At 42.1% G+C, this 26624-nt stretch overlaps 1 protein-coding gene across 1 annotated transcript; it reads right to left on the bottom strand.

The window, feature by feature from the left end:
* On the bottom strand, positions 1-26624 carry SF3A3 (splicing factor 3a subunit 3). The gene is made up of 17 exons (XM_066574823.1): positions 26467-26624; positions 22257-22304; positions 22123-22175; positions 21712-21817; positions 19186-19258; positions 18367-18458; positions 17109-17191; positions 16725-16863; positions 13060-13128; positions 11201-11268; positions 9338-9445; positions 7424-7493; positions 5573-5737; positions 4271-4381; positions 3752-3842; positions 2705-2760; positions 1-235 (listed from the first exon to the last, which is right to left on the bottom strand). The coding sequence occupies exons 1-17, from the start codon at positions 26560-26562 to the stop codon at positions 158-160; spliced, it is 1506 nt and encodes a 501-aa protein (XP_066430920.1). The 5' UTR covers positions 26563-26624; the 3' UTR covers positions 1-157.

Genomic DNA, 26624 nt, shown 5'->3' on the forward strand with positions numbered 1-26624 from the left:
TAATGAAAACATTGCTTAAATTTTAATTAAAAAAAGACAATTTTACAAGTACAAACCACACTGATAGTGGCTTCTACGAAACAGAAACATAATGGAACAAAGTAATTTTAATCTGGTACTAAAACCAGAAAAGTGTGTCTGGAAAAATGGATTTGTATTAAAGAAGTCCTTGGCGTTTCAAATCTTCGTAGGTTTTCTTATTGACAACATTCCCGCTTGAATCTTCATATTCCTCCTAAAAACACAATAAGATGAAAGAAAATTAGCCACTAGATGCCAGTTTATTCATTTAACACATTCAGTGTCAAAAAATATGTAGGCTGTACTGCTTGAACTATAGATAGAGAGGGTCAATAATACAAAAATGCCCATTTGTGAGTATGAAGGGAGTTACCTCAAAAAGGACTTGAGCTATCGACAGAATAGGCGATAAATGACTGATTGCCAGGGGACCCAACACCACTGTGACATAGCTGATCACTTTTAATGGAGGTCAAGAATCCCCTGTACAGTCCTGCAGTGAGGAGGAAACTGAATGGAGTGATGGCCATGTATGCAGGGTGTCACTCCATACTAAGTCTATGGGACTGGGGTAGAAAGACTAGAGTGCTCAGCTGTTTTTGTGAGTCACCTAGACGGTAGAAAAATGCTTTGTAGCCAAGAAGTCTACATTTTACCTTAGATTTCATAAGGAATTAGGAATCTTTTGTACTGCGCAAGCCAGTAGAGCAAAATGTGACTGTTCTCAGTAAGAGAAACCAAGTAGTCCTTGTTAGCCATTAAGAGGTATATCTACAAAAGACATGATGTTACAGCAAGCTTTCGAACCTACTTAGGGGTCATCCCCAGGCTTAAAGGGGTTGTCCGGCCAGAAACATTGCATGTCATTACTTTTGTTTGCCCATTTCCATGCACTTTGTAATATACATTGTGCATGGAAAATGAAGCAAACAGAAGTTTTGGACTTACCTGAAGGGGTGCCCCCCCTGTGTTGCTCCTCCGTCGTCCCTGGTTACAATAAGAATCTTCTCTTCTTCTTGTCGGGCCGCAGCAGCTCTTGTCGGCGCGGGAACGAGCCTCTTCTCATCCGCGCATGCGCAGTTCTTCTCTCTGCAGCCGGGACAGGGGGGAGGAGGAGGATGGAAGAGCAAGGAGCAGGAACTGAGCTCCCTCCCCCTCTCTGCCTCCTCTCCACTATTTTCAATGAGGAGAGGCGGGACAGGGGCGGGGCTAAGGCACACTCTTAGCCCCGCCCCCATCCCGCCTCTCATTCAAAATAGTGCAAAGGGGCGGAGAGGGGGTGGGAGCTCAGTTCCTGCTCCTCACTCTTCCATCCTCCTCCCCCTGCACACAAGGAGATCGTATCGGTCCCGGCTGCAGAGGAAGAACCCCAAGTAGGTTGGAAAGCTCTCTATAACATCATGTATTTTTGTAAGCTATTAAAAGGAATCATATCTACAAGATTACTTGATTTCTCTTACTGAGAACAATCACATTAGGCCCAGAAATGACATTTTTCTCTCACTCTTGACAAAAACAAGCACTGTGTGTTCATCTGTCCAATTGCATAGAGGTGCCGGAAGCACACCAGGAAGAGTCAGTATTAACATTTCCCTACACGACTTCCTTGGCATTGTGTCCATGAACCAGCAATGACAAAGTGGTTGTAAATGGTTAGTGGTCAAAATCTTCAGTGGTGTAGTGTAACGTCTAAACATTTATTTTTTAATTTTTAAAATTAGATAATTTTTAGTTATCTTTTTGAATACAATTACAGCTTATTTTCAAACATTAGTACATGCATAAGCATAGTATACATAGAAAATCACATTACCCCACCCAAAGACAATCAAATCTAACTATATTTAACCCCTTAACAACCGCCCATACGTCTTGATGGCAGCGGCGAGGAGGCTTTATTCTGATTCGCTGTCTTCATGGCAGCTGCATCAGAAGCCTGGCACGGGTTTCCCATGCAAGGGAGATCGGGTGCTCAGCTGTTGGGTAATATAGCTTAGAAGATACCACAACTCCCAAAATATTTGAATTCCTTCACCATTTCTAATTAAGTATGTTCCAATGAAGATGAAGAGCCCACTGGCAAAGGATCTAAAGGAAGAATCAGATTTCTCCCAGTGAGACCCTATACATATAATATTTAATATATACATATAATATTTAATATTGTTATGTTAGTAGATCAATGAGCCTATATATATATATATATATATATATATATATACACACACACACACACACATATACACATATACACACACATACACACAAAATAGGGCTCATTGATCTACTAACATCCCCCGTACAGAACGAATCATCTGCATATGATGAGATATGTTCCTCAATTTACAATACAAACTACAATCTAACTATATTGGATGATTGCCTTATCAAACATTTCACCTTCAATTTGAAAGTTTATTGTATACATGGATTTTGTTCCCAAGCAATACACTGTTTTGACATCTGTTGTTGGGTTACTAGGTTCGAGCGAAGCAGAGCAGGCACATCAGGGCCTGTGTCAGAGCCCAAAACACCTTATACCTAAGAGGCTTCTGCCAAGTCCCAGCTGAATTCATTTCCTATAAATGATGAAAGAAAGATGCTACAACAATAGCCATTTTGTGTCCTGTCACTACCTGGAAACGTATAAAGATGGTTTATGTCTGCCTTTCTATTTACTTACTTCAGTGTCAGGCTGCCACCTCTCTGACGCCTTCTGGAGCTTGAGTTTTGACCACACTAGAAAAAAAATAAAAAAGCATGCCAAGAAATTTATACCAGCGACAAAACCCATAATCTCACGGCATAAATCATTATATTGAATAAAATATTTCCTACTAGACAAACTGGCACACAAAGCTCATCATAAATGAAGCGCCTGCACTAGGTTTCCCTATAAGTGTGCCCTAATCTATATACCCTAGCAGTAAGGCAATGATAAATTACTAGTAACAGTGATCTTGAACTAGTTACACGTATTTCAGGTGTTGATGTAGAAGGTGAAAACCAGCCTGTCACACTTCCTAAGCTGAGATATTACGTCTTTGACAGATACTAAGACTGGATACATGTGAATAATCATGTGTGTTTTACCCTTGCTTCCTAATAAAAAGTGTACTAAGTTGCATGTCCTGAAATAGCCTTTCGTCAAAAAGTAGCCAAATATAATGGTGAACAAAATAACTGTTTTCTCCCCTAATTACCAACTTTCTCACAAAACCGTCACGTGGAGCATAATGACGGAGCAAATCTTTGTACTACCCTTTGCTACTTTTTGCACGTTCACCACGTAGGATGCGATGCCAAATGACGTCATCATTAAGCACCTGGCGCTAAATAGTTAAACAACTTCTGTATGAGTAACTCTTTACTCGATATAAAACCAGACACATACATATACATTATATATAATTTAAAAAAATTATATAATTCTTTTACTTTATTTGTTGCTCTATGTGTTTGTATATACTATTTATATATCTATCTATCTGGGAAAAAAAGATTTGGCAACACCTACCACCATTTGAAGCTATTGGATTGGGGGAACCTGTTGGTATCCAAGTCCCCCCCTGTGAAGCAAGTCCTCCTCTTTACCACATTTGTAGCACATAGTAGCGCTGGAATCTTTTTATATTCTATGATTGCCATGACTATTGTTGGAATAGGCAAATTCTCATTTGTATGTTTAGCCATACCTTGCAAACATACAAAAAAATTAAAATAAACTTACGCGAAACTGCATCCTCAATCTGTGTGACGTTGGCAAAGTGTGCAGTATTTGGGATTCCCAGACATCTCATGCCATGAGCATGTCTCCATTCCTGAAAATTGACCACATGAAATTAATCCACACTTGTTAATTGAGAATGAACATATAATACTTGCATGTTGGAGATGGTTTCTGCTTTACTTACTTTTTAAGAAGGGACTTCTAACCAATACTGAAATTAAAAGGGGTTGTCCAAGATTAGGACAACATGACTAATTCACAGGCTGTGTCTGATACTGCAGCTCAGCTCCATTGACGTGAATGGATATAAGCTGTAATACCATAAACAACCTGTAGGCAGCTGTGGTGCTCTTTAAGCAAGCAACAGTTTTCTAAGCTATGGACTATCCATTTAAATGAAATAAGTCTGCATACTGAATTGCACTGAAATAATGTGGGCATAACAATCAAAATAGCAATTTACCATTAAAACATACTACGGTACAACACAATAAACCTTCAGCACTTGGTTATACTTACCGCAAAGTGACGCTGAAAAGCTTTGGGCCCTCGGTAAGTGTAATTTCCACATATCTCACAGTTGTAGTTTATGTTCAGTCCATGAAGCTTATACAGCCAGTACGGTATGGGCTGCAAATAAAAAGTTATGGAATAATCAAAACAATAGCAGCCGTGGGGTCACCTAATATCATAGATCGTACAAAGCCGTCTGCTGACAACACCTTTAATGCCATCTAAAGACCCATATGTGCCAAACGAAACAAACTTAAACCTGCTAGTGCTACAACTTGTTACATGGTTACAGGATGCTAAAATATCTAATTTTTAATTATGGAAAAGTAGAAGTAAAAATCTAGCACTCAACTCAGCAGAATCCATTAAGGATATGTGAAGCCCAGGGTTTCCAATGGATTCTTTGACATGAGATGTTTTGTAGCCTGAAAGAACCCATCGGAATCCATGGGCTTCACATACATAAGTTTTATAGTGATGATTTTGTAGCCGGTGCGAAAGAGGCCTAAAACACAGCAAGAAACATAGCATGACATAAGACAGATATCCATCCATAAGGCTTACACATTTCGAGCCAGTAGGATTCTTACTCGCAGCCTAAGATGTCAGCAGCGTAGTCTCCATACTTATAATCACTAGTAGTTTCAATCACCCACATTACATAGTAAAAAATGATTACTTAATTGGTATTATGAATGCATTATGTCTCACAATCAATACCAGTAAACATACTGTAAACTTGACGCCTTTCAGGAATGAGCACCATGCACAGCTATTACCCCAAAATGAAATATACCAAAGAGCACTTCTATAATTTAACCCATTAGGATTGTGGGTGTCAAGTCTAATGACCCAATAAGCACCTTTGTTGTGGAGATTGCTCAACCAATCTCCATCCCCTACTGGTTTTATTACCTTCTCAAATCAGAGCTATCCATAAAAAGTATTAGGAGGCTGACATGTTTCATGAACCTGGATTGACCACGTATATTGTCAATCAAGGTCGACTCAGCCTTCCATCCTTCCGAGGTAGATCAAATGAGTACCTTTTCCCACAGTGCTACACGTATACACAAGGCGCTTTGTTCAGTTTCCACTTAGTTCCTAATCTCTGCGATACCATACCACCAATTGTCAAGGCTCTTGTCACATGTCTACACTCTTGTACTAAGATATGACGCAGGTGTGTATGAGAATATAGCACAGGTAAATATCTTTTCACAGTCCTAATCACGTGTGTGTTTAACACCAACAGAGTAGACAAGACTTCGCAATCTAGATTCATGACATTAGCAGTAGTCAGCTTACCTTGCCGTCCCATCCAAGAGGAAGGTTTTTAGGGTTATAAATAATTTCATTTTCCTCATCATCGCTTTCACTCTCGCTAATCTGCTCTTCCTCCTCTTCTTCTCGCTCCTCACCCGTCCTAGCCTGCTTGCGCTGTACATTTTCATGCGTCAGATGTCTCTGCTCCTAAAAAAGGAAAGAGTATGTTCTTTAAACACCGTTATTTAGCTTAACCCTTTAGTGACCATGACCTTTAATTGCTAAATGTCAAACATTGGAACATTCTAAGGGCAGGCTCAAATGAGCGTAATTTAATCACATATTACACGAGCATAACCTGAATTAATAGTGAATGGATCCAATAAAAAAAGTACATTGATTTTCATTGATCCATTCACAATTGCGTACATGCATGCATGTAATGCGCACAAAAAAAAAAAGAAAACGAAAACACAGCATGTTTTATTTTGCCACGTATTACATGCGATAGCACCCTATTGTTCTCTATGGGGACGTAATTAAAGTGGTACATAGGCAATTACACTGCATATGTGCGGGGTTTATACGCACCATCGCTAAGTGACAGAGTGGGAAATAGGACTGCAAAAGACAGCGTGCGCAAAAAAAACCCAAAAAACCAAAAAAAAACAAAACGCTGCTATACACAACAGTAAAGCACAGTATTTTATGAATACGCTCGTGTGAGCCCGACCGAAGGGTGAAAGACAACCCCTTTTCAAGAAGCTGACTGATTACTGAGCCAGGGAAGGTTTCACCTATATTTCTTTACCAATTAAAACAGATAGTGAAATATATTCCATTTTTCTAAAGATTTTCAGATTGTTGATTTTTTACTTAAAACATCAAAAATTCTTAAAAAGTACCTAACTTTTAGAGAACTTATTCTCATTTAATAATCCGTGTTTCTCCTCAGCCCTGTAATATACTTTCATTAAACCTCTGCTCTAACAGCTGTGTAAGTGCAGGGAAGCTAAGCCTGTGAAGACAGCCCCCTCCCCACAGCTAGGAGTCCCCAAAGTTCCTGTTACTACAGAAAAGGGGATTTACAGTGTAAAAACTAATTTTTTTGTTTTAAGAAAGTATATTACAGGATTGATGAGACGCACAGGCTATTAAATCAGTTAGATACGGTTTAACATAAACAAGGTCATTTAAAATTGGTACAGTGAAACATATAGATATGCTTTAATCTACATAATGGTGGATACTTGCAGCCAAATTATGTATATTGACGTCATGTAGTAATGAGAACAATAGCAGCTCTTAACAATACATACATTAGCAATTCTTCCCCAAGTTTAAAGGGGTTGTCCCGCGCCGAAACGGGTTTTTTTTTTTTCCAATAGCCCCCCCGTTCGGCGCGAGACAAACCCGATGCAGGGGTTAAAAAAGAAAACCGGATAGTGCTTACCTGAATCCCCGCGCTCCGGTGACTTCTTACTTACCTGGTGAAGATGGCCGCCGGGATCTTCACCCTCGGTGGACCGCAGGGCTTCTGTGCGGTCCATTGCCGATTCCAGCCTCCTGATTGGCTGGAATCGGCACGTGACGGGGCGGAGCTACGAGGAGCCGCTCTCCGGCACGAGCGGCCCCATTCAGAAAAGAAGAAGACCGGACTGCGCAAGCGTGTCTAATCCGGCGATTAGACGCTGAAAATTAGACGGCACCATGGAGACGAGGACGCCAGCAACGGAGCAGGTAATAGTATAACTTCTGTATGGCTCATAATTAATGCACAATGTACATTACAAAGTGCATTAATATGGCCATACAGAAGTGTATACCCCCACTTGCTTTCGCGGGACAACCCCTTTAAGGCAAGTAATTACTTTTATGAAGGAGAAAGCTTACCCCAAGGATTTCAACATATTCATATATTTGTGCCTCCAGAAAAGCTATGTCTCTGTTCTTTTCTGTGTCCCTGTAAATATACAAACATAAAAACATAAATGCATGTCCTTCAAAAGAGATCCCATATTAAGACAAATATATTAAAAGGCATCCTCCTTGGCCACCTTGGAAGATTGCAGATGGGCCCCAGGGACAAGCGGATTGGCAGACACATTTTGCCTGCTTTAAAGACATATTCCAGCTATAATAGGCAAAGACATAAATGTGGTGATGCATCGGGAAACATTCAGAAGGATCCAGTGCTCTATAATGAGCTGTGGCTATTTATCCTAACAATCTCTAGGCAGTCATTTGCTAGGGCAAGATATTTAATTGAATTCAAATTTGGTGGAATGGTCAATGACAAGCAATGAACTCATTTTTCTGAGGTTCTTCTGAAAATTAAAAGCAGCAACGTGACCGTTTACTTTAAGAAACACCCTCCACACATTTTGGTTGTGTAAGGCCGGCTGAACACGACCGGATTTTAATTGTGGAATCTGCGATAGTTGCCCGCAATTCCACAGTATTCCGCACACATAGAAAAATATAGAACATTCGCATGTCTGCTCAGATGAGTGGACAGCGATTGCAATTTCCACGAGCGGATTTAAAATCGCAGCATGTTCTATTTTCGTGCGGACTCCGCACGGGCAGCTTCTATTGAACTCTGACCCGCAGCCCATCCGCAATTAACATTACAGATTGGCTGCAGGTACCCACATCATTGCCTAGCGACGGCACAGGAAAAACAAATATAAAAAAATTGATACTGAGCATGAGCAACGGCGGGCTTCCGTGGTCATTCACAATACAAAAAAACGAAGATACACGTGGTTGCCGGCTGGGGTGAGAGCTGGATTCCCGCTTGCGTGTGCAGGCGGTCTAAAACATAGTAACAAATATGTTAGGCTGAAAAAAAAAAAACACGACATGAACATCCTGTTCAGCCTATTATCCTACTAACATGCCTGTTAGTTTGACCACAAATTTTTACATCACTGGCATCTAACCCTTCCGGACCTTCACTGTACATTTACAGTGCTGCACTATGTAGTCAGTGACAAGTAAATGAACAGCCTGGGTGTAGTAGCTGCATCCAGAGCAAGTGTCAAGAACATAGAGCAAATCTATGCCAACTAATAGTTGGCGTAGATTTATATTTATGCACCAATCTTTAAAATATACTGTGATTCTCAATACTGTCCGTGCATCTTCCCTCTCCTACTCATTGCTATAAAAACTACCATAGGATTACCAGTCTTAAACATATCTTCCCGAAAGGCAGTATGAACGAACACTTCACACTACATAAAATTGGTATTGTGGTAAAAATAAGAATTGCACCCCCCCCCCCTTTTTTTTTTATTTCCCCAACATGTCCATGTAAAAAGAAATGTAGAAGTTTTTCAATACATTATGGAGGAGATGTAGTAAGCTAAATGCACCACATGTATATGTCTTTGACACCTTATTCCTGGATGCAGCTTAGTGGGAATGACTTCAGATGCGACAACCTGCACTAAAACCTCATATTCCCATAAAGTAAGCCAACCAACAGGTGGTGTAGAGTTAGACATAAGGTCTAAAGTTGCACCAAATGCATCATACAGCATGATCTACTGGGATAAATTTGGCACAGCTGCCCATTTTAGGTTTACAGTCTACATCTTACACAGAATTCATACTTCTTTTCCATTTTGAAAAGTTGCCTGAAGGTAGACAGATCTATGTCCTCAAGGCTCAAAACCGCTGTGGCCTAAATGGTTTGTCAGTGTGTATTCTTCAGCTTTTCATTATACCACAAATATGCTTTTTTTTAATAAACCCCCCAAAAGTCTCTTTTTATGTCTTACAAGACAACATAAACTTTACCTTCTGACACCTTTTGCTTTTGGATTTTTGGCAAACAACGAAGGCTCTAGCGATTCCAGAGATTTTCCTTTTGTGCCAAAGAGTCTCTGTGCTCTTTCTTCTAAAGTTCTAAAAAGTAACAGAAATATGATTTTAACAGTAACGTATACAGAAAGCGATGTGGATAGGCACATGGATCATCATAAAATGAAATTCTTAACCCCTTAGCGACTGGCCTATTTTGTGCCTTTAGGATCAAGCGATTTTCATTGTCACCATAACTGTAGCATCTAAGGGGTTAAACTGCGGAGAACTGAGGCTGCTCCAATCCTGGCGGTTGGAGCAGAGTAGACAGCCAAACAACTGCCTTAAAAATATGTATGTTAAGGTTTAACGCCTACTATTGAGGTCAGTTAAAAGACGCATTAGCCATCACTAAGGGGTTAACACTGTAGCTGAACAGATTTTATTCAGTCTTTTAAAAGTATTTTACCTAATGGCTTATTTTGGTAAACAAAAAGCGGTCTTCTAGTAATATGACAAGAAAGTCTAAGCAGTCCTTAGTAGGCACTGGAATAATCTTCAGACGAGATCATTGTCACAAGCATGCTCTAGACTTGTATATACGGTCAGTACTTAAAGGGGTTGTCCTGGTTGTACCAGCTCTGCAGAACCCCTTCCCTGTGCAATGGCAAACTGTCATGTACACACGTCTACCCGCTGTGTCCCGCCTGACAGCGCTCGGTGCAGCGGTCTCTGTTCACAGCTGCAGTCCTGCCCAGTGTACAGTACGCCAAAGGGGCTGCAGCCAATAAAAAAGCTCAGAGATCGAGGTTTGTTATGTTAGTGCACACGGAAGGGGCAGGAGATAATCTTGTCCCCACTGTCTGTCACTTTGCATGATTTAATTTCTCTAGTTCATTGTGAATGTTTTACTTTTACAACGATTGTAGAACAAGACAATAAGGCCAGCTGCGCATGGCTGAGCCGGATTCCGCATGCGAGATCCCACAGAGAAATCCTGCTGTGATAACAGCCGGCGACCCCGCGTACCTTCAAAATCTGTACTGTGGATAACTGTGGACACTTGTCCGTCATGCACAGTACAGTTTTTTATTTTTTAAAATATCTGTATTTCCCGCACCGTCGCTAGGCGATGAAGCGGCTAGCCGCAGCCCGTCCGCGGTGTTAACTGCAGATGTGTTGAGGGTCACATACCCTCCACTTGACTTCAATGGGGGCCTTCCGTGCGGAGTCTGCAGCTAAACAGAATATGCTGCGATTTTTCCTTCAATCTCGGAATACGCAATTAGTTTCCGTGAGTGTGAAGGAAAAAACAAAAGTACATACCTTTCAATGCAAGCGATTTGCTGCAGATCCTCTGTGCGGACGCCGACCGCGGATTCCGCAATAGGCATCCAGTCATGTGAAACCGACCTTAGGCAGATTTATCAGTGGTGTTGTAGGATGCATCAATTTGAGTCAGCAAAAACAGCTCAAATTCCACCAGGTTTATCAGAATGATGCACATGGCATGATAAATTTGGTGCAGCGTGCTACTGTACAGCAATTTTTGCATGCATTTGACGAATTTCCTCAACAGTAGAAAAGGAGACATGGTAAAGAGTCTAAAATGCTTTATAAATCGGGTGTGTGCGCCATGTAGTCGACATAATTTGCAACTGAAATCTGTCATGTTTTTTGGTAAACCACTGCCTATATTTTACAGCATACATGAGCTATAAATCTGTATTGAACCTAATTGTATTGCTTTGTGTTTAGGTTGCAGAAAAGCCTCATATTAATGACCAACTGAATTGGTGTGGAACTTGCAATTTTATTAATCCTCAAGACAAAAACTTGAGTAATAGCGTTATCACTTACCCTCCACATTTCAGACCCAGAGCAAGCAATGCAGACTTCAATCTGTCTAATCCAAGAGATGCCAACTCCTGGCAAGGAAATAAGAATGTCAAAGTAATGAATAGTATAGACAAGTCTTACAAAATAATCTTACAATAACCCCTTAAGGATGCGTTTTTTTTTTTACAGCAGGACAAGTTGTTTTTTTTTAATGACCCTAGTTTGGGGAATATATACTGCATTGAAAAGCCTATTCTCTTTTGGGGTGAGGAACACAGCAATGTTTTAGTTTTTGGGTTTCATTAGAACAGCATGCACTGTCCAGTGTACATTACATGTTCATTTTATTCATAGTCTTTTTTTAGGCTTTACTACTTTTGCACAAGGCAGACACTTTTTAAATTGAGTGTTAAATGGCTAGGATCTCCAGGTTTGGATGAATCAACATTGTTAAGATGGATGTGGTTCCCCTGTTCCTCTTCCAGATGCTCCGTATTAGAGTCAGTACTTCAAACAAGTTCAGGCAGTCTTTTGAAGATTTGTTTGGTGGGTGGGGAGCAGTATACCTAGCTATCGCACTTACTCTCACCATAAGTGCTATGGAGGGGTGGGGGCCCCAGATCCTAAGCTATACTACTCAGCAGCCATACTGACTACACTGCTCGATTGGTGCTTCTGTTTAAGATCCAAACAATGGGTGGAGGTAGAGAGGGCGATGGTTTAATATCCTGGACTCCACCAAGTGATAGACCTACCTGTACATCACACTCTGCACTTGCAGTGACCTGCCTGGATGTCTGTGATGGGTCGGTGGCCAGTGGTTGTCTCCTAGTGCGCATAGGAGCTTTGGCTGCTCTTTTTCATAACCCTGCATTCCCCTCCTGGACAACACACAAACAAATTCCTATGCTGGGAGGCAGCCGACAACATAAGGGTGACAGAGGCAGTCCCACACGGGGTCGTGCACTTATTGCACACACTTCAAGACGAGCACCCAGACAAAACACTATCATGGTTCAAACATAGCCAGCTATCGGCCTTTTTCAACTCCCAAAGAGAATCCTCCCAGCTCGGGGAAGCCCTCACAGAAATTGAAAACCTGTTTCCACAGGAATCCCTTCCTCCTCACGGCCTTTCAAGAATATCCAGTATATTGCTGGGTAACGGCACCTCGGGCGCCCCCTTTTTTGTCCTCAGTTGGGAGAATGAGCTTGCCACTCCGATACCAGGCTCTGATTGGGACAGGGCATATTTGCTTTCACACAAACTGCCAATGGCTTGCGCTGCCCAGAAGACAATCTGTAAAATTCTTTCCAGATACAGGTGTCCAGTTCTAATCCATTGAATATATCTATCAATTTTGGATCAATGCTGGTGATGTATCTCTGTGGTGGGGATGATGCTTCACATTTGGTGGGAACGCCCGGACCTGAGGCATTGCTCTCCATCATCCCTGGGAGCTTGTCGGCAATAAAAAGGGCCTCTTGCGTCATTTCCTTACAGCAGCCAGGGCTGTGACTCCCAGACATTGGAGGAGCACTCGTACCCCCACGATAGTAGAATTTGTCTAGGAATTAGGTCACCTGAGACATGGAGGAACTAATGGCGAAAGAACACCCAGAACACGGAGACCCCCTGGGAAAGTAGGGGGCTTGTTCGCTCTTCCTAGAATCAGAGTTCCAGGAACTCATGGGGTAGGCGAACAAATGTGGATTCTAACCTGTCATACGTTCTAGGGCAGATTGCTCAGAGGCTGCACTATTGGCAACCATGTTTTTTAATTTCCTGGACAACCATTTTTCCTACATGCATGCCAAGCTGAGTAGCCTACTTCCCAGGACAGTTCATAATTCATAAAACACAAACAAATTACAGCATACCTCCCAAGATGAAAAGGCTGAAAGGTCCAGATGAGCTCCTGCATGTGTAAGCGCACTGCTGGTTTCTTTCTGCAAGACAAAAACGCTTATTTGTATCATTTCCAACCATCTGTAGATGGAGAACTCGCATAAACTCAAAATTTATCTGGCCTGTGACAGTAAGGGCTCCTTCACACAGGCGAGCGCGATATCGCAGCGAGAAAAAGCGCAGTAATATCGAAATTTTGCTCATGTGACGTTTGAGCGTCAGCAATGTTTTTTTCTGGAAAAACATTGCGCATCGCAGCAGTCTGTGTTTTTCTCATGTGATCGACGACAAGAGGTGTTGCTAATGTTAAAAATGCATTACATGAATATTGCAAAGGGAAACATGTCCGAGAAAAAAAAAAGGCAAAAACGCAAAAAAAGATAGGGCATGCAGCAATTTCCAAATCGCACAACACATTGCATGTTTTCCCCTTATTCTTCACTTACACAAAAATCGTGCGATTTACTCCCAGTGTGAAGGCAGCCTTAGGCCGGACTCTCACAAACGGGTCGGATTCGGTGTGCTGATATCTGCAACGGATGACCTGCAAATGATCAGCAAAGCCGATTGGGTATGGTTGTGCACAAGTGTGGTTTTCTGCATGGATGTAAATCGAAGTACATCATATCACCCGCACAAAAGAACGCACGCAAGTAGGGAATGACATCAGACCAACCCCTGAAAACACCCTTCTATCGCTCAGGCCACATTCGCTTGTGCTGTCGTGGAGAGATGTTCTGAGAGCCTTCAGAATGTGATTCTGCTCTCTAGGCTTGACTGGTTTGATACTACTTTAAAAAAAAAAAAAAAATAGTATAAACCACTTGAAAAACAGAAACAAAGCACTTAAGGCCCTTTTACACGTAACTATTATTGCTTGAAAGCCATCTTTTGAGCGATAATCTTAGTGTGGAGATGACTAATTTTGAGCAATCATCTGTGTGTGTAAATGCATCTTTATTCTTGTGGAGGAAGAGTCCAGATGAGCAAGCGGAGGTTGCAGACTGGATGGGTGTGTTGCTCCCGAGACTCTGTCCTGCCCACAAATTCCATTTGTATCTGGTCTCCTAGCAACTTACGAGCAAATCTGCGTCCATTTGCAATGTCAATGGAGCTTATATGCGCGGTATCTGCAGTAAAACAGAGCTGCGATTTTTCTTTCACTCATGGAATATATAATTCCTACCCACAAGTGTGAGCAAACCGGCGAAAGTCAATGCAATTACTGCGGATGGTGACTGCCGAATAAGCAATTCAAATCATGCAAGATCAGCCTTATGGTGATTTGCATCCACCAAAGTTACAAAGACAATGGTGCATTTGACAAATCAGAACAGGAAATGTCAAGATCTTTGAATAGTCCAGCCTCTGGCCTTGCACTTGTAACTTCAATCTATCTCAAAAGACTTAAAGATGCTTTTACATTAACATACTCGCACTTCAGAAGCTGATTAGTTTAAAATTTGCTCTAGTGAATCTACATAACAGAACACACAGTCAGGGCAAATTACTTGTGCAACTACAGTACATGCCAAGTAAAAGAGGTTTTATATTGCACCGTGAGTTACATTTCTCAATGAGTATCAATATATCAATGATATATTGCTGTGCCTCCTTCCCACATCCATGCTAGTCTGAACTCCCACCTGCACCCTTTTCTAAAAGTTTTGGATGAGTTGTGGGGGGAAAAAAAAAAAAAAAAAAGCACTGAAACAGTTACTGTAGACTGCGCTATTTGTTCAAAACCAATTAAAAGCAATAGGGGAAAAAAAGGAATACAAACATAAATCAGCATTCTGCTTCAAAAACTAAACAGATGGAATTCATATGGAATGCCTTACTGTAGAAGGCAAGAAAATTTCACAATTTGTGGGTGATGCGAGAGTCCGTAAAAAAAGCAGATTATGAAACCAATGATTTTCAATAGCTTCCTTCCCACTATCGATGTTTTCACTGATGTGATGTTGAGAGAAGAAAAAAAAATTGCGGCATGCTCTATCTCTCTGCGATGTGCGATTTTTTTTTATCTGCCATGTCTCCATATGGAGCCTTCTTTTTATCGCTTTGCGTTGCAATTTTAACATTAGAAAGTCCTATTGATAGCAAAAATCACAAGCGGCAGCGATGATTTTGCAAGAAAAAGCAGCACTGATGCTGAAAAATCGTGTGTGTGTGTGTGGGGGGGGGGGGGGGGGGGGAAACGACCTGATTTTGCAGCAATTTTCTCACAGCAAAATTGTGATCACCCGTGTGAAACTAGCCTTCCTCGTACCATACAGATAACAAGCTATGTAATGGTTACAGAAGGTGTAAGCACTGCAGCAGTCTGTTCAGAATCAGACATAGTAGTTTATATTACCAGAACTTATTTTCATTGCCAGATAATCAAAAGATCAATCCTGTGCCAGACAAGTACCAGATCTAGGAGGGAATTTTCACATAGCATATCTAGCTTGGCTACAGAAGTTATCTAGTACTGGTAAAAAGTTTGGATAGCAGCACTATATAAACGCTTATTTTGAGCCCTACATAAAACATATCAATAGAGGGGATTAAGCATATTTATACAAATCCAGTCTGGGTCCAGTGGTACCGGCACCTCTAGTTCTGTCCAATTCGGAGAAAAAAAAAACAAAACAAAACAACAAACCGGTGGCCTGTCCTATCTTTGGGCGTTCCCTCAATGCATGCGAGTGCGATTCCAGGCTTCCCATTGAAAGCCACACTGGAGGATCGCAACCGCACTGAAGTGACGCAAGGCGGTTTTTAAAAAAAACAAAACAGAAAACTGCCTAATATCCGCTGATACATTGCACGTGCACAATTGCGACATCGGGCCCAGTTTCACAGCCCGATATTGCGCTTGGCCGTGTGGAGGAAGCCTCAGTCGCATCGTATAGTTCTTCCTCCACCCTCATGGATCGGTGATATGACCGCAGGAGGATGGCTGTCTGGCGCATTTTAATAACTAAGGCAACTCCCTTCTAGCTTTCTGCATCAGTCATTACAGAGGGCAGATGTATGTTTATATGAAACAGCTGCGCACCATTACAATAAAATCTACCTCAAGATGACTGGTCTCTACTTATTCCGTTGTTGAAATAACATTCAGGCTGGGGGACAGAAATCTCGCGGAATGACCGCATGGAAATACCGCAAGATTTCCTCGGCAAAAATGCAGCTTCAAAACCCATGGCCTTTCGTCGCAGATTTTGGAGCGGCTTCACCACTTGCATTCCGCTGTGGCCATCTCCCCCTATAGAGGGGACAGTGGCCGCGGCAGAAGCGGGAAAAGAACTGACATGCCGCGTCTTCGAATTCTGCACGGCATGTCAATTTCAGCGCGGCTTGACCACAACTGATCAGCTACAGCGTGTGGAGGAGATTTTTGCAAGTCTCGTCCACTTTGCTGGCTAATCCCGGGATACAATTCTGCAGCAATTACGCCCCGTGTGAACCCAGCCTCAAACTTGTCTGAGCTAAACACACGTTTACAGGGTATACACAGCACAAAAAGTAATTTTAGGTAAACTACTTCATGTTAGACAAAAGAATATAGCCGTCACTGACAGACCAATAGCTGTTTGGTTGATTGAGCAAAGGACAGAGATTTGTGCTATTGGTGTGTGTTACATACCGGCCATCCTGGGAAGCTACCAGACTCCCACTTCTTTTCAAATTCATTATGTATCTTTCCAAATAGTTCATTCTGATCCAACAAAGGCTTTACCCTGTCTGTGTAGTCTTGGAGGTATTCTAAAAGCACTTCCAGATACCTGTGAAAATATATGTAAATTACTAATAGATTCAATATTTATTTGCCTTCATCCAAAATGGAAAAGAATAATACACACAAATATTGGTAATACCTATGAAAACATTCAGACTGCTGAATACTAAGGAGGATATTCTTTTACAACTGACTAAAAATAGTCTAATCAATTACTAAGAGAGGTAGATAAGCATAACTATACAGGGAATGACAACTCCAAACAAGTACCTCAAAATACACAACTCTTACCTTTTGTATTCTGCATTTTTTCGCTCCTTGGGAATGTCAAAGAGTTGGTCAAATGTTGATAAATACGTAATGTAATCCAGTTTCTAGAAAAACGAGAAACACGTTAAGTAGCCATAATGCATGGTTTTAGAATATGCTTTGACATCATACAGACCTTGTAAAGTTGGATTTTACACACTTGCAGCACAGTAGTACATCTCTACCAAGTACAACAATATGGATACTACAGGTGGAAATTAAAAGGTGTTTTCTGAGTTGTATAGTTCTCGTGCCCAAAACCATATAAAAGTAATATACGCACTATGGCGCCGAACCCCCACTATGGCACCTGACAGATGATGTGACATGGCCAGAAGGCTGAGTAACATCCGATAAACCTGTCTTGTGGACTAGTGTAGAAGCCCTGAGGCAGATTTATGGGTCGTCACTGATGAGAACCCTATCCGGCCTCCTATTGACCTCAGTGGTCACATCGATAAACAATCCATGTAACCCCTGCAGCCAAAGTAAACAGAAGCAGCCAAAAAAAGAAACCCTCACAAAACCCCTTTAAGGCACCAGTACAGAGCCACACGGCCTCTGTGTGCTGCAGTACTGGGTCCATATGCACAGCGATGGTCACCCCTGGAAGACTTGAAAGTTAAAGGGGTTGTCCCGCGCCGAAACGGGGGTTTTTTTTTTTTTTAACCCCCCCCCCCCCCCCCCCCCCGTTCGGCGCGAGACAACCCCGATGCAGGGGTTAAAAAAACAACCCGCACAGCGCTTACCTGAATCCCGGCGGTCCGGCGTCTTCATACTTACCTGCTGAAGATGGCCGCCGGGATCCTCTGTCTCCGTGGACCGCAGGGCTTCTGTGCGGTCCATTGCCGATTCCAGCCTCCTGATTGGCTGGAATCGGCACGTGACGGGGCGGAGCTACACGGAGCCGGCATTCTACACGAGCGGCCCCATAGAAGACTGCAGAAGACCCGGACTGCGCAAGCGCGGCTAATTTGGCCATCGGAGGGCGAAAATTAGTCGGCTCCATGGGAACGAGGACGCCAGCAACGGAGCAGGTAAGTATAAAACTTTTTATAACTTCTGTATGGCTCATAATTAATGCACAATGTACATTACAAAGTGCATTATTATGGCCATACAGAAGTGTATAGACCCACTTGCTGCCGCGGGACAACCCCTTTAATGTTCTCGCTTGCAATTGTGTGCTTATTTATGTTCCATAGCTCCTTTTGTTGGACATTTTAGCATCTTATCTTACCTCTGATGACTTGAGATTGATGTATTTTAAGTAAGAGTCATGGAGATCCAAGTAGCGACCATAACCTTCCTCATCTGTAAATTCCACTAGATCTGTGAAAAGCATGGCATAGTACATTAAGACAGATAAAAAAATAAAATAAAATAATTTTGACTGTTTAAATAAGTGATATACAATGGAACCCCTCAATGCTAAATACACTAGTTTTTTTTAGCATAACTATTGACAAGGATAGTGCTTGGGAGGAAGACCATTTTTATCAAGCACTTTAACACCTTTCAACAGCTACAACATTTTGGTAGGTATCGGGGAACAAGGGAGAGGGACTAGATATTAATATATCATATTCTGGATTCTGTTCCTTTTCTATCAACAGCGCATAAATATTAGTCAACATGCATGTATAGTTCTGCCTGCAAATATATTTATCTTGCTGAAATACATAATGTCTTTCCTTTAAAATGGTATGCCCACAATCCAAAGTAGCCCTCATCTTCCCCTACATGGAATATAAATAACTTGTGTTTCCCTGAAAATAAGACCTACCCTGAAATTAAGCCCTAGCCTCCACGAAAAAATGACTCATTCGTTCTTTGAGTGTTGTATTGATTGGTTCTTCGAGCACTGAACAGCCAATCACAGCCATTGCTTTGAGGAGGTGGGATTTATGACCACTTAGTCAATTCATAACCAGGAAGTGACTCTGCATGGCTGGCTGAGGACTTTGGGAACCATATTGGGGCTCTAGAGAGTAGCAGGAAGGACCTGGACTGAGCCTGCTAGGTAAGTAAAATAAATTCTCAAAAAAAAAATACTTACTCTGAGCTTCTTCACTTGGGTTCTCCCTGGATTTCAGCAGCTCATCAAATTCAACTGACATAGGAACACAGATCTAGGAGAGAAAAAAGTGAGTTACTGTAATAAAGTATAAAGTTTGCTACAGAATTACAGACTTCCTGTATATTATAGTGTATCAGATCCAACGGATAAGCAAGACAACCAAAAAAAAAAGGCTTCTTTCACAGCAGGATTTCAGATAAGGATTAGGCATATCCTTCCCCTCTGAAGGAAAAGTAAGACTTACTATTGAAAATTTGTCAATTTCTGGAGCAAATTACAGAACAAAACTGTCTTGCACGCTTTGTACAGCATTTATGATGTGTTTTAGCTTTTGGTTTATTTTGCTGTCTCGTGGTTTAAATGTGTCATTGTGAAGCCAAAATTGCACCACGTGTGATGGAAATTTTCCCCAATTTCTGAATGAACTACTGTGTATACTCAAGTATTAGCCGAGTCAATAAGTTTTACCACAAAAAAAAAAAAATAAATATGTAAAAACTTATTGACATGAGTAGAAGCCTGGCTATACTCGAGTATATACTAGGTAAAGAAAAAACCCCCCACAATACTCACCCCCCAGCTGTCGTCTGTGTCCCCGCCGCAATGGTCTCCCCATGCGGTGCGGCAAGCTGCTTGAGACTTCTCCTTGCTTGGCTTTGAATTTCCCCACCGTAAGCACTGTGTAAGTAAGCGCTGTGATTGGATGGAGCGCCAGTCAATCACAACCGTCGCTCGATAAACCAATCACAGCCAGTGATGTCATTCACTGAATAATCGAGCGCTGGCTGTGATTGGCTGGCACACCATCCAATTACAGCGCTTACTTACAAAGCACTGATGGCGGGGGAATTTAAAGCCAAGCGGGGAGAAGTCTCAAGCAGCTTGCCGCACTTAGGGGGCACAGACGCCGGCTGAAAGGAGAGTATTGTGACTTTTTTTTTTACCTCGCTTGAGTATAAGCCGAGGGAGGCTTTTTCAGCACAAAAAAAAAAAAATGTGCTGAAAAACTCGGCTTCTACTCGAGTATATACAATAATTATGAAATCAAACAGTCTAAGGTTCTGCCAGATAAATCATCCAAAGTCACTGTGATAAATCAGGAGCATTTTAAGACTGTAATGATTAAGCTGTACTGGTAAATCTGCCCCAATGTACACAATAAATATATTTCTGAGCACTTATGTATTTAAAAGGAAAATATATAAATATGTATATGCAAAACGTTCCTTTTTTTTCACAACTGAATAGCAGTTTACATTATTCTGTGATTATTTAGCTCCGGAATGAATGCTATGAGGATACTTTGACATGCATCTGGCCTACAGGAACTGATAGATTTATCACAAGCCTATTCACACTTGCCCAATTTCAATACAAATAATTGCTCATGCAACAATAAAACAGAATCAGTCAGCCCTTCCTACAAATAAATTAAATGTGCAGGTTCATGTATACCACGGCTGCAACAAATACAGCAGCAACAGAATGTGCTGATATCTGAATAAAATCGCATAACTGTTTTAGATACTAACTAGTAGAAAAACAAAAAGGTCCTGTGTGCCTAGTTTTATGGGTGCATCTGTTACGCACCCTGCTGACCCATGTGTCTCAAGTCTTTATATTTGGCTAGATAGCCTCGTGTTCTGCTTTCCCTGAATCCATTTAGAGACTTGGACCCAAAGAGAGGTATCTGTTACAGGTAGGCCGGTCTCACATGAATGGGTCGGATTCCACATGCAGGAGCCTGCAGCAGAAGCCATCTCTGTCCCCGGCTGGTGACCCTGCATACCTGTTCTTTTCTGTATTGCAGATGACTGTGGCGGCTCGCAGTCGGTCATGTGCAGTACAGATTTTTTTTCACAAATGTTTTTCCCGCGTCAATGACGCGGGTATGCACGACCTAACAGCAATGTCAATTGCGGATGAGCCATGGGTTAGATGGCTTCCATCGACTTCAATGTAAGCCGCCCATGCGAACACTGCACAAAAATAGAACATGCTGCGATTTTATTTCCGCTTGTGGAAAACACAATCGGCTCATTTGAGCGGTTATGTGAATGTTCTGTTCTTTTAATGTGTGCAGAATACCACAGATCACCCGCGTGGCTGATGATCGTGGATTCTGCAATTCGAATCTGGTCGTGTGAGACCGGCCTTAGGAATCCATCTGAAACAAAGGTTCCCTGGTCATAGTGGTTTGATCAAAATAGGTGCTAAAACCTTGTATTTTTATGCAGTCAGTATATAGAACAGCTATGCAGCTTCCACACACATCCGCAGTACAGACCTGGACAGGTACGCAGGGTGGCCAGCTGTGGGCATGGTCGGATTCCACCGTGTGCTCCTGCATGCGTAATCTAACCTGCCAGCGCACATGAGGCCTCATTCAGATATAAAATGGGTGAGAGCAGAAGCACATTCGGCTACATTAACTTCTCATGTTGAGCGAATGCCACTTGAAAGGACTTTTAGCGGTTACAATGCTGAACCTAACTTACAACCCACCTCATTTGGATGCTTCCGATGAAATTCTTTTATTAATTTCAGTCTGTTATAAAATTCACCAAACTCATTGGGTCCAGAAATCGCATTTAGTTCTTCTTTTCGTAATCTGAAACGCACACAAAACGTGTTATTTTAAGCACTGTATACTTAAAGTTGGATTATTTTACTAATCTTCTTGCACTGATCCCGAATGACAGCCTGGATTAGGTGCAGTTCTGATGTGGCAGAAAAATTCCACCATGGATTTTGCTGCAGACTTGCACCAGCTCCCTACATCAGTGGGGACTGGAGAGGCATCAGGGGAACACGAAAGGGTGAGCATGAGCTCTGGTATTTTACTTCTGCAGGCTGAAGAAGTTTTTGAACCAAACTATGTCCCTGAACGACCCCTTTAAAGCATCCCATCCTTACCCATCTTTATCTTCATATAAATCTCTGCCGTTGGAGCTCACTTCCATGTATCTCTACAAACAGAAAACAAGTGTAAATAAGCAGATTCTGACTGGATTTGGTGTATATGAACTTCATTAATAACCAATGCTTACATCCAGCATCGCTCTGGCTCTGTGGTCTGAATTGATTTGCTCACGTAACTGGAATGAGAGAGAAAAGCCGTTATTACAGATTACTACAAAAACAGGAACAAAGCCCAATGTGCGAAAAAATACAAACGGCCGCTACAAGTATTAGTCATTCTGCAGAGTTGATGAATCCATGCTGATTTTGCATTAAATCCTCAGCCATTAAGTGAACCACTCACTGTAATGGAAACCACACTGCAGTCCATCTGTATCTACACGTAAATGTAACCCCTTAATGACAAGAGTTTAGTTTTTTTTTAATTTCTGTTTTTCAAGAGCCATAATTTTTTTAAAATTTTTACCCTGACAGCCAAATGAGTACTTGTTTTTTGCAGTACGAGGTGAATTTTTTTAATGGTACTATTAAATGTACCACATAATTAATATATGGAAAAACTTAATTTATAAGTGAGGAGAAATGAAAAAAATACAAATGCGCCATTGTTAAGGGGTTACGTTTCTACAGCGCTCACAAGGCAGTAACAATGACATATAAACTTTGTTCTACGAGTCAGTACGATTATGGGGATACCAAATTTATATAGTTTTTTTTAAATGTTTCTGTACTTATAAATTCCGTCTGTCCCCTTATGCTGTAACTTTACATTTTTTTGCCGATAGGGCAGTGAGGGCTTATTTTTGCAGGGCGAGCTATAGTTTTTACTAGTACCATTTTGGGAAACGTGACTTTTTGCTCAACTTCTACACATAAATAGAAAAAAAAAAAAAAAGCAAATCTTGCATTCTGTATTTTTTTTTTGGCTTCATGGCGCAGGAAAAATACTGTGATATTTTAGATGGTAGTTGGTAAATACTGTGATATTTTAGATGGTAGTTGGTAAATACTGTGATATTTTAGATGGTAGTTGGTAAATACTGTGATATTTTATGGTAGTTCAGACGTTTACATACATAGCGATGTTAACAAGTATGTGGGATCTTTAAACTGAAATTTTTTTTGAACTTTTAGTTAGTTTTCACTGTGAGTATTCGTTCACTTGTGCTATATATTACAATACTTCAGTTTAATGTTGCCCTGAGAGCCCTGCCACAGACAAGGCTTGATAGCACCTATGTATGGTTCTGTAGGCTTCAGGCTGCCATATTAACCTATAAGCACCCCCCGTTTGTATTGCATGGAATGCCGATAGCGTTCAGGAAGGGGTCCTCCGCCGACTGTTTAGATGCGCGGTCAGCTTTGACCATCTAAACAATTAACCACCATTACCAAAGCCAACTCTGATTGTGGCAGTTACTGCCGGCTCCTACGCCCACTCTGTACACCCTTCACAACCACATGATGAGTATTTAAGTTATTTGGTCAGGAAGAGGTTAAAATCTACACACACACAAAAAATTGTGGAAGCCGTATGCTCAGTGCCAACAACAAGGCCAGACAAGACGACTCAAAGCCAGAAGAGCTATATTAAAGTTACATTTGGGAAAGGTTTCCTGCGTCACGCCGACGGTATCGCAGTCTTATTCCTGGCATGGAATGGAGCCATTACAGACAGCAGGATGTGGCGGCAGACCTTATGTGAGAACCCATCCAGGACCGCCGATGTTATACGAGGCACACGAGAATGCAGCAGCCCCCGCCGATGTGAAGGTCCAACAAGTCCTCCGCCATCAATATATGATCTTCTGTACTTTCTACACTTGATGCCTCTTCGGCTCCATTCACACGGGCAGTTCACTTGCAATGAAAACCGCACCAAAAAGTGCCTTGGTGAAACCACGTGCGTTTTTACTATGTTTGGAGTAAAATGTGCCATAAAACAGTTTTGTAAATGTACTTTTTAGGTGCGCTTTTTTAAAAATTGCAACCGAACTGCTCCGTATGAATGGAGCCTAAGGCTGCTCTCACACATGCGTTCAGAAAACGTTGCATTAAAGCGTCGCATTCTACCACAATTGCGCTTCATGTTTTTGAACACGTTACAGCGTTTTTTTTAACGCACCACCTAACTGTGATGGGTGATTAGGAGTGCGAAAAAGCGCTAACACGCCTCAAAATTGTGGTTTTAGGAATGCCAAGTTCAAGCGTTGCTCTGCGAAGCCCCATTGAAATCAAGGGCGGTGTTGTACCACGGTTAGCATGTCATTTGGGAAGCCACGCTAATTGCGCTAAAAAGTGTCCTGTGCGAAAGTAACACAATGGTGTGTGCAACGCGCAGAGAATAGTACCAATTGTTTTCAATGGATTCATTCACACATTTGCTCTGCGTGCGCAAAAAATAGGGGATGTGCAAAAGCACACCCAATTCCAGGGAATTGTGCAATGAACTGCGCAATTTCACAGGAAAAACACATTGGGGAATAATTAAGGCTGTAGAGCATTTTAAACCCCGGCACAGGTGTGTCCTCTGCCCATGTGAACAGGCCGCAGCAGCCTAAAGAGTACTGTAAAAGGCACAGATACTTCTGCGCAGTGAAGGTAGCACTATCGCGTGTGTTTTTGTTTTAAGCGGTGCCAAAGGATTTTTCACAAGGGTGTTTTTTCTGTTTAATTATAGCTCCGATTTTTATTTTTTTACTTAGATGGATAGTCCAAGTAAAAAAAAAAACAACTGAAAAACAACCACACACTATGTCCTAAATAAGGCCTCCTGCACACAGGTGGGTCGGACCAGCATGCGGGATTCCCGCAGCAGAGTTTGGCCCGATGCCCTCAGCTTACCGGTCCGATGTCTCCTGTCAGCACTGCGGATGTGCCGGCCAGCACTCTTTCGCGCATGCGCAGTAGCCACTGGCGCTAGGCGATGACGCAGATCCCGCGATACTACCGCAGTGCTCACTGCGGAAGTGACACAGGACAGACAGCTTCTATTGACTTCAATGGAAGCCGTCGGTGCGTAGCCCACACAGAATTGCAGCATGCTGCGATTTCTTCTCTGCGAGTGGAAAAAAAAAAATAAAAATATTGCAATTGATTTCCATTGATGCAGATGAAATCGCGACTTTCCATAGCATGCTATTGGGCTGCATTTGCTGCGGAGTCTAGAGGCGGACACCTGCTGCGGACTCTGCAATGCAAATCCCCACGTGTGCAGGGGGCCTTAGTCTGATTCTCGCCCATAGAAGTCAATGGGTGCATTTACAAATTACACTTGCATGGCATGTGAGTGAATCGGTTTTTTTAAGCACTCATTCCCACTTTAATGGGGGCTAAAATGTTTTTTTAAACACCTGTTTTTTCACATGTGATGCGTGATTGTTCTCAGTGAGAGAAATCAAGTAATTATACAGTTCCTCAAATTAGTTCCTCCCTGCACAGGAGATTTTAGAGGTCTCGTACTGTGACGGGCCTTCACACTTGTGATAAAATTGCGTGATTTTCAAGCGATGTAAGTGAAAACGCAGAATTATGAAACCAATGATGCGATGAGGAAAAAGAAAAATTGCAGCCTGCCCTTTCAGCTTTTTTTTTTTTTTTTTAAAATCTCCCATGTTTTCCAATGGAGCCTCCTTTTTATCGCAACACACGGATTTGTAAGTCTGTTTGAAAACCGTGCGATACATTTTTAATATTAGAAACTCCTAGTCTTTCTCGTGAGAAAAACAAATATCACGAGGAAAATCCCATCAGCAGCCATGTTTTTGCACGTAAAAGCATCGCTGACGCTCACAAATTACGGGAACTAAGAAGCGATTTTCTTGTTGCAAAATAGCGATTGCCGGTGTGAAGGAGCCCTGCGGGTCACACGGGGGGGTTCTGCCAGGGAGTTTTCTGCAGCAAATCATCTGTAAGGCTTCAGCAGAAGTCCACGGTATTCTACCACAACGGTTTCCACGGGTCCGTACAAGAATTTAGTCCCATTGATGGTTTTGCGCAGATCCGCATGAAGATGTCACTTCCCTGAAGATACGCACTGGGAAATCTGCAAACAGAATTTGTCCCGCTGATTTGGCGAGATCTGTGTGCGAATCCGCAGCAAGAACCACAGAACAGCCGTGGATGTCTGCTTACCGTGAATAATGCGCATTTCCCAGCACGTGACCCCAGACTAGTAGTGCTGCTCTACACAGAACACCCCTCATATCAGGGGCAGCACATACGTGACAGCCGGCACATGTATGGTGCAGTGTACATACAGCATGTGCGGGCGGGATTACATGTGTGCACACTGACGGAGCGGCACCGGAAGACACACACTACAGCCGCCGCTCTCACCGTGGGTTTCTTCGCCATCATCTCCTTGGTCATCACGTCCATGAGCCGCTCTTTCTCCTCATGGTAGCGCCGCTGTTGCTCCAGGATAGTCTCCATCTTCGGAAGGCCCGAACCGGAAGTAGAGAGTGCTCAACAAAACTATTCCCCCTTCCCTCAGA

Source organism: Eleutherodactylus coqui, chromosome 1, assembly GCF_035609145.1.
Source record: "Eleutherodactylus coqui strain aEleCoq1 chromosome 1, aEleCoq1.hap1, whole genome shotgun sequence".
Classification (NCBI taxonomy): domain Eukaryota; kingdom Metazoa; phylum Chordata; class Amphibia; order Anura; family Eleutherodactylidae; genus Eleutherodactylus; species Eleutherodactylus coqui.

Coding starts and splice junctions, on each gene's coding strand:
- SF3A3 (XM_066574823.1), bottom strand. CDS start 26,562: ATGGAGACTATCCTGGAGCAACAGCGGCGCTACCATGAGGAGAAAGAG. Junction 3,843..4,270: donor CTTTTCAGCGTCACTTTGCG/GTAAGTATAACC, acceptor GTCAATTTTCAG/GAATGGAGACATGCTCATGG. Junction 2,761..3,751: donor GATTGAGGATGCAGTTTCGC/GTAAGTTTATTT, acceptor TTTTTTTTCTAG/TGTGGTCAAAACTCAAGCTC.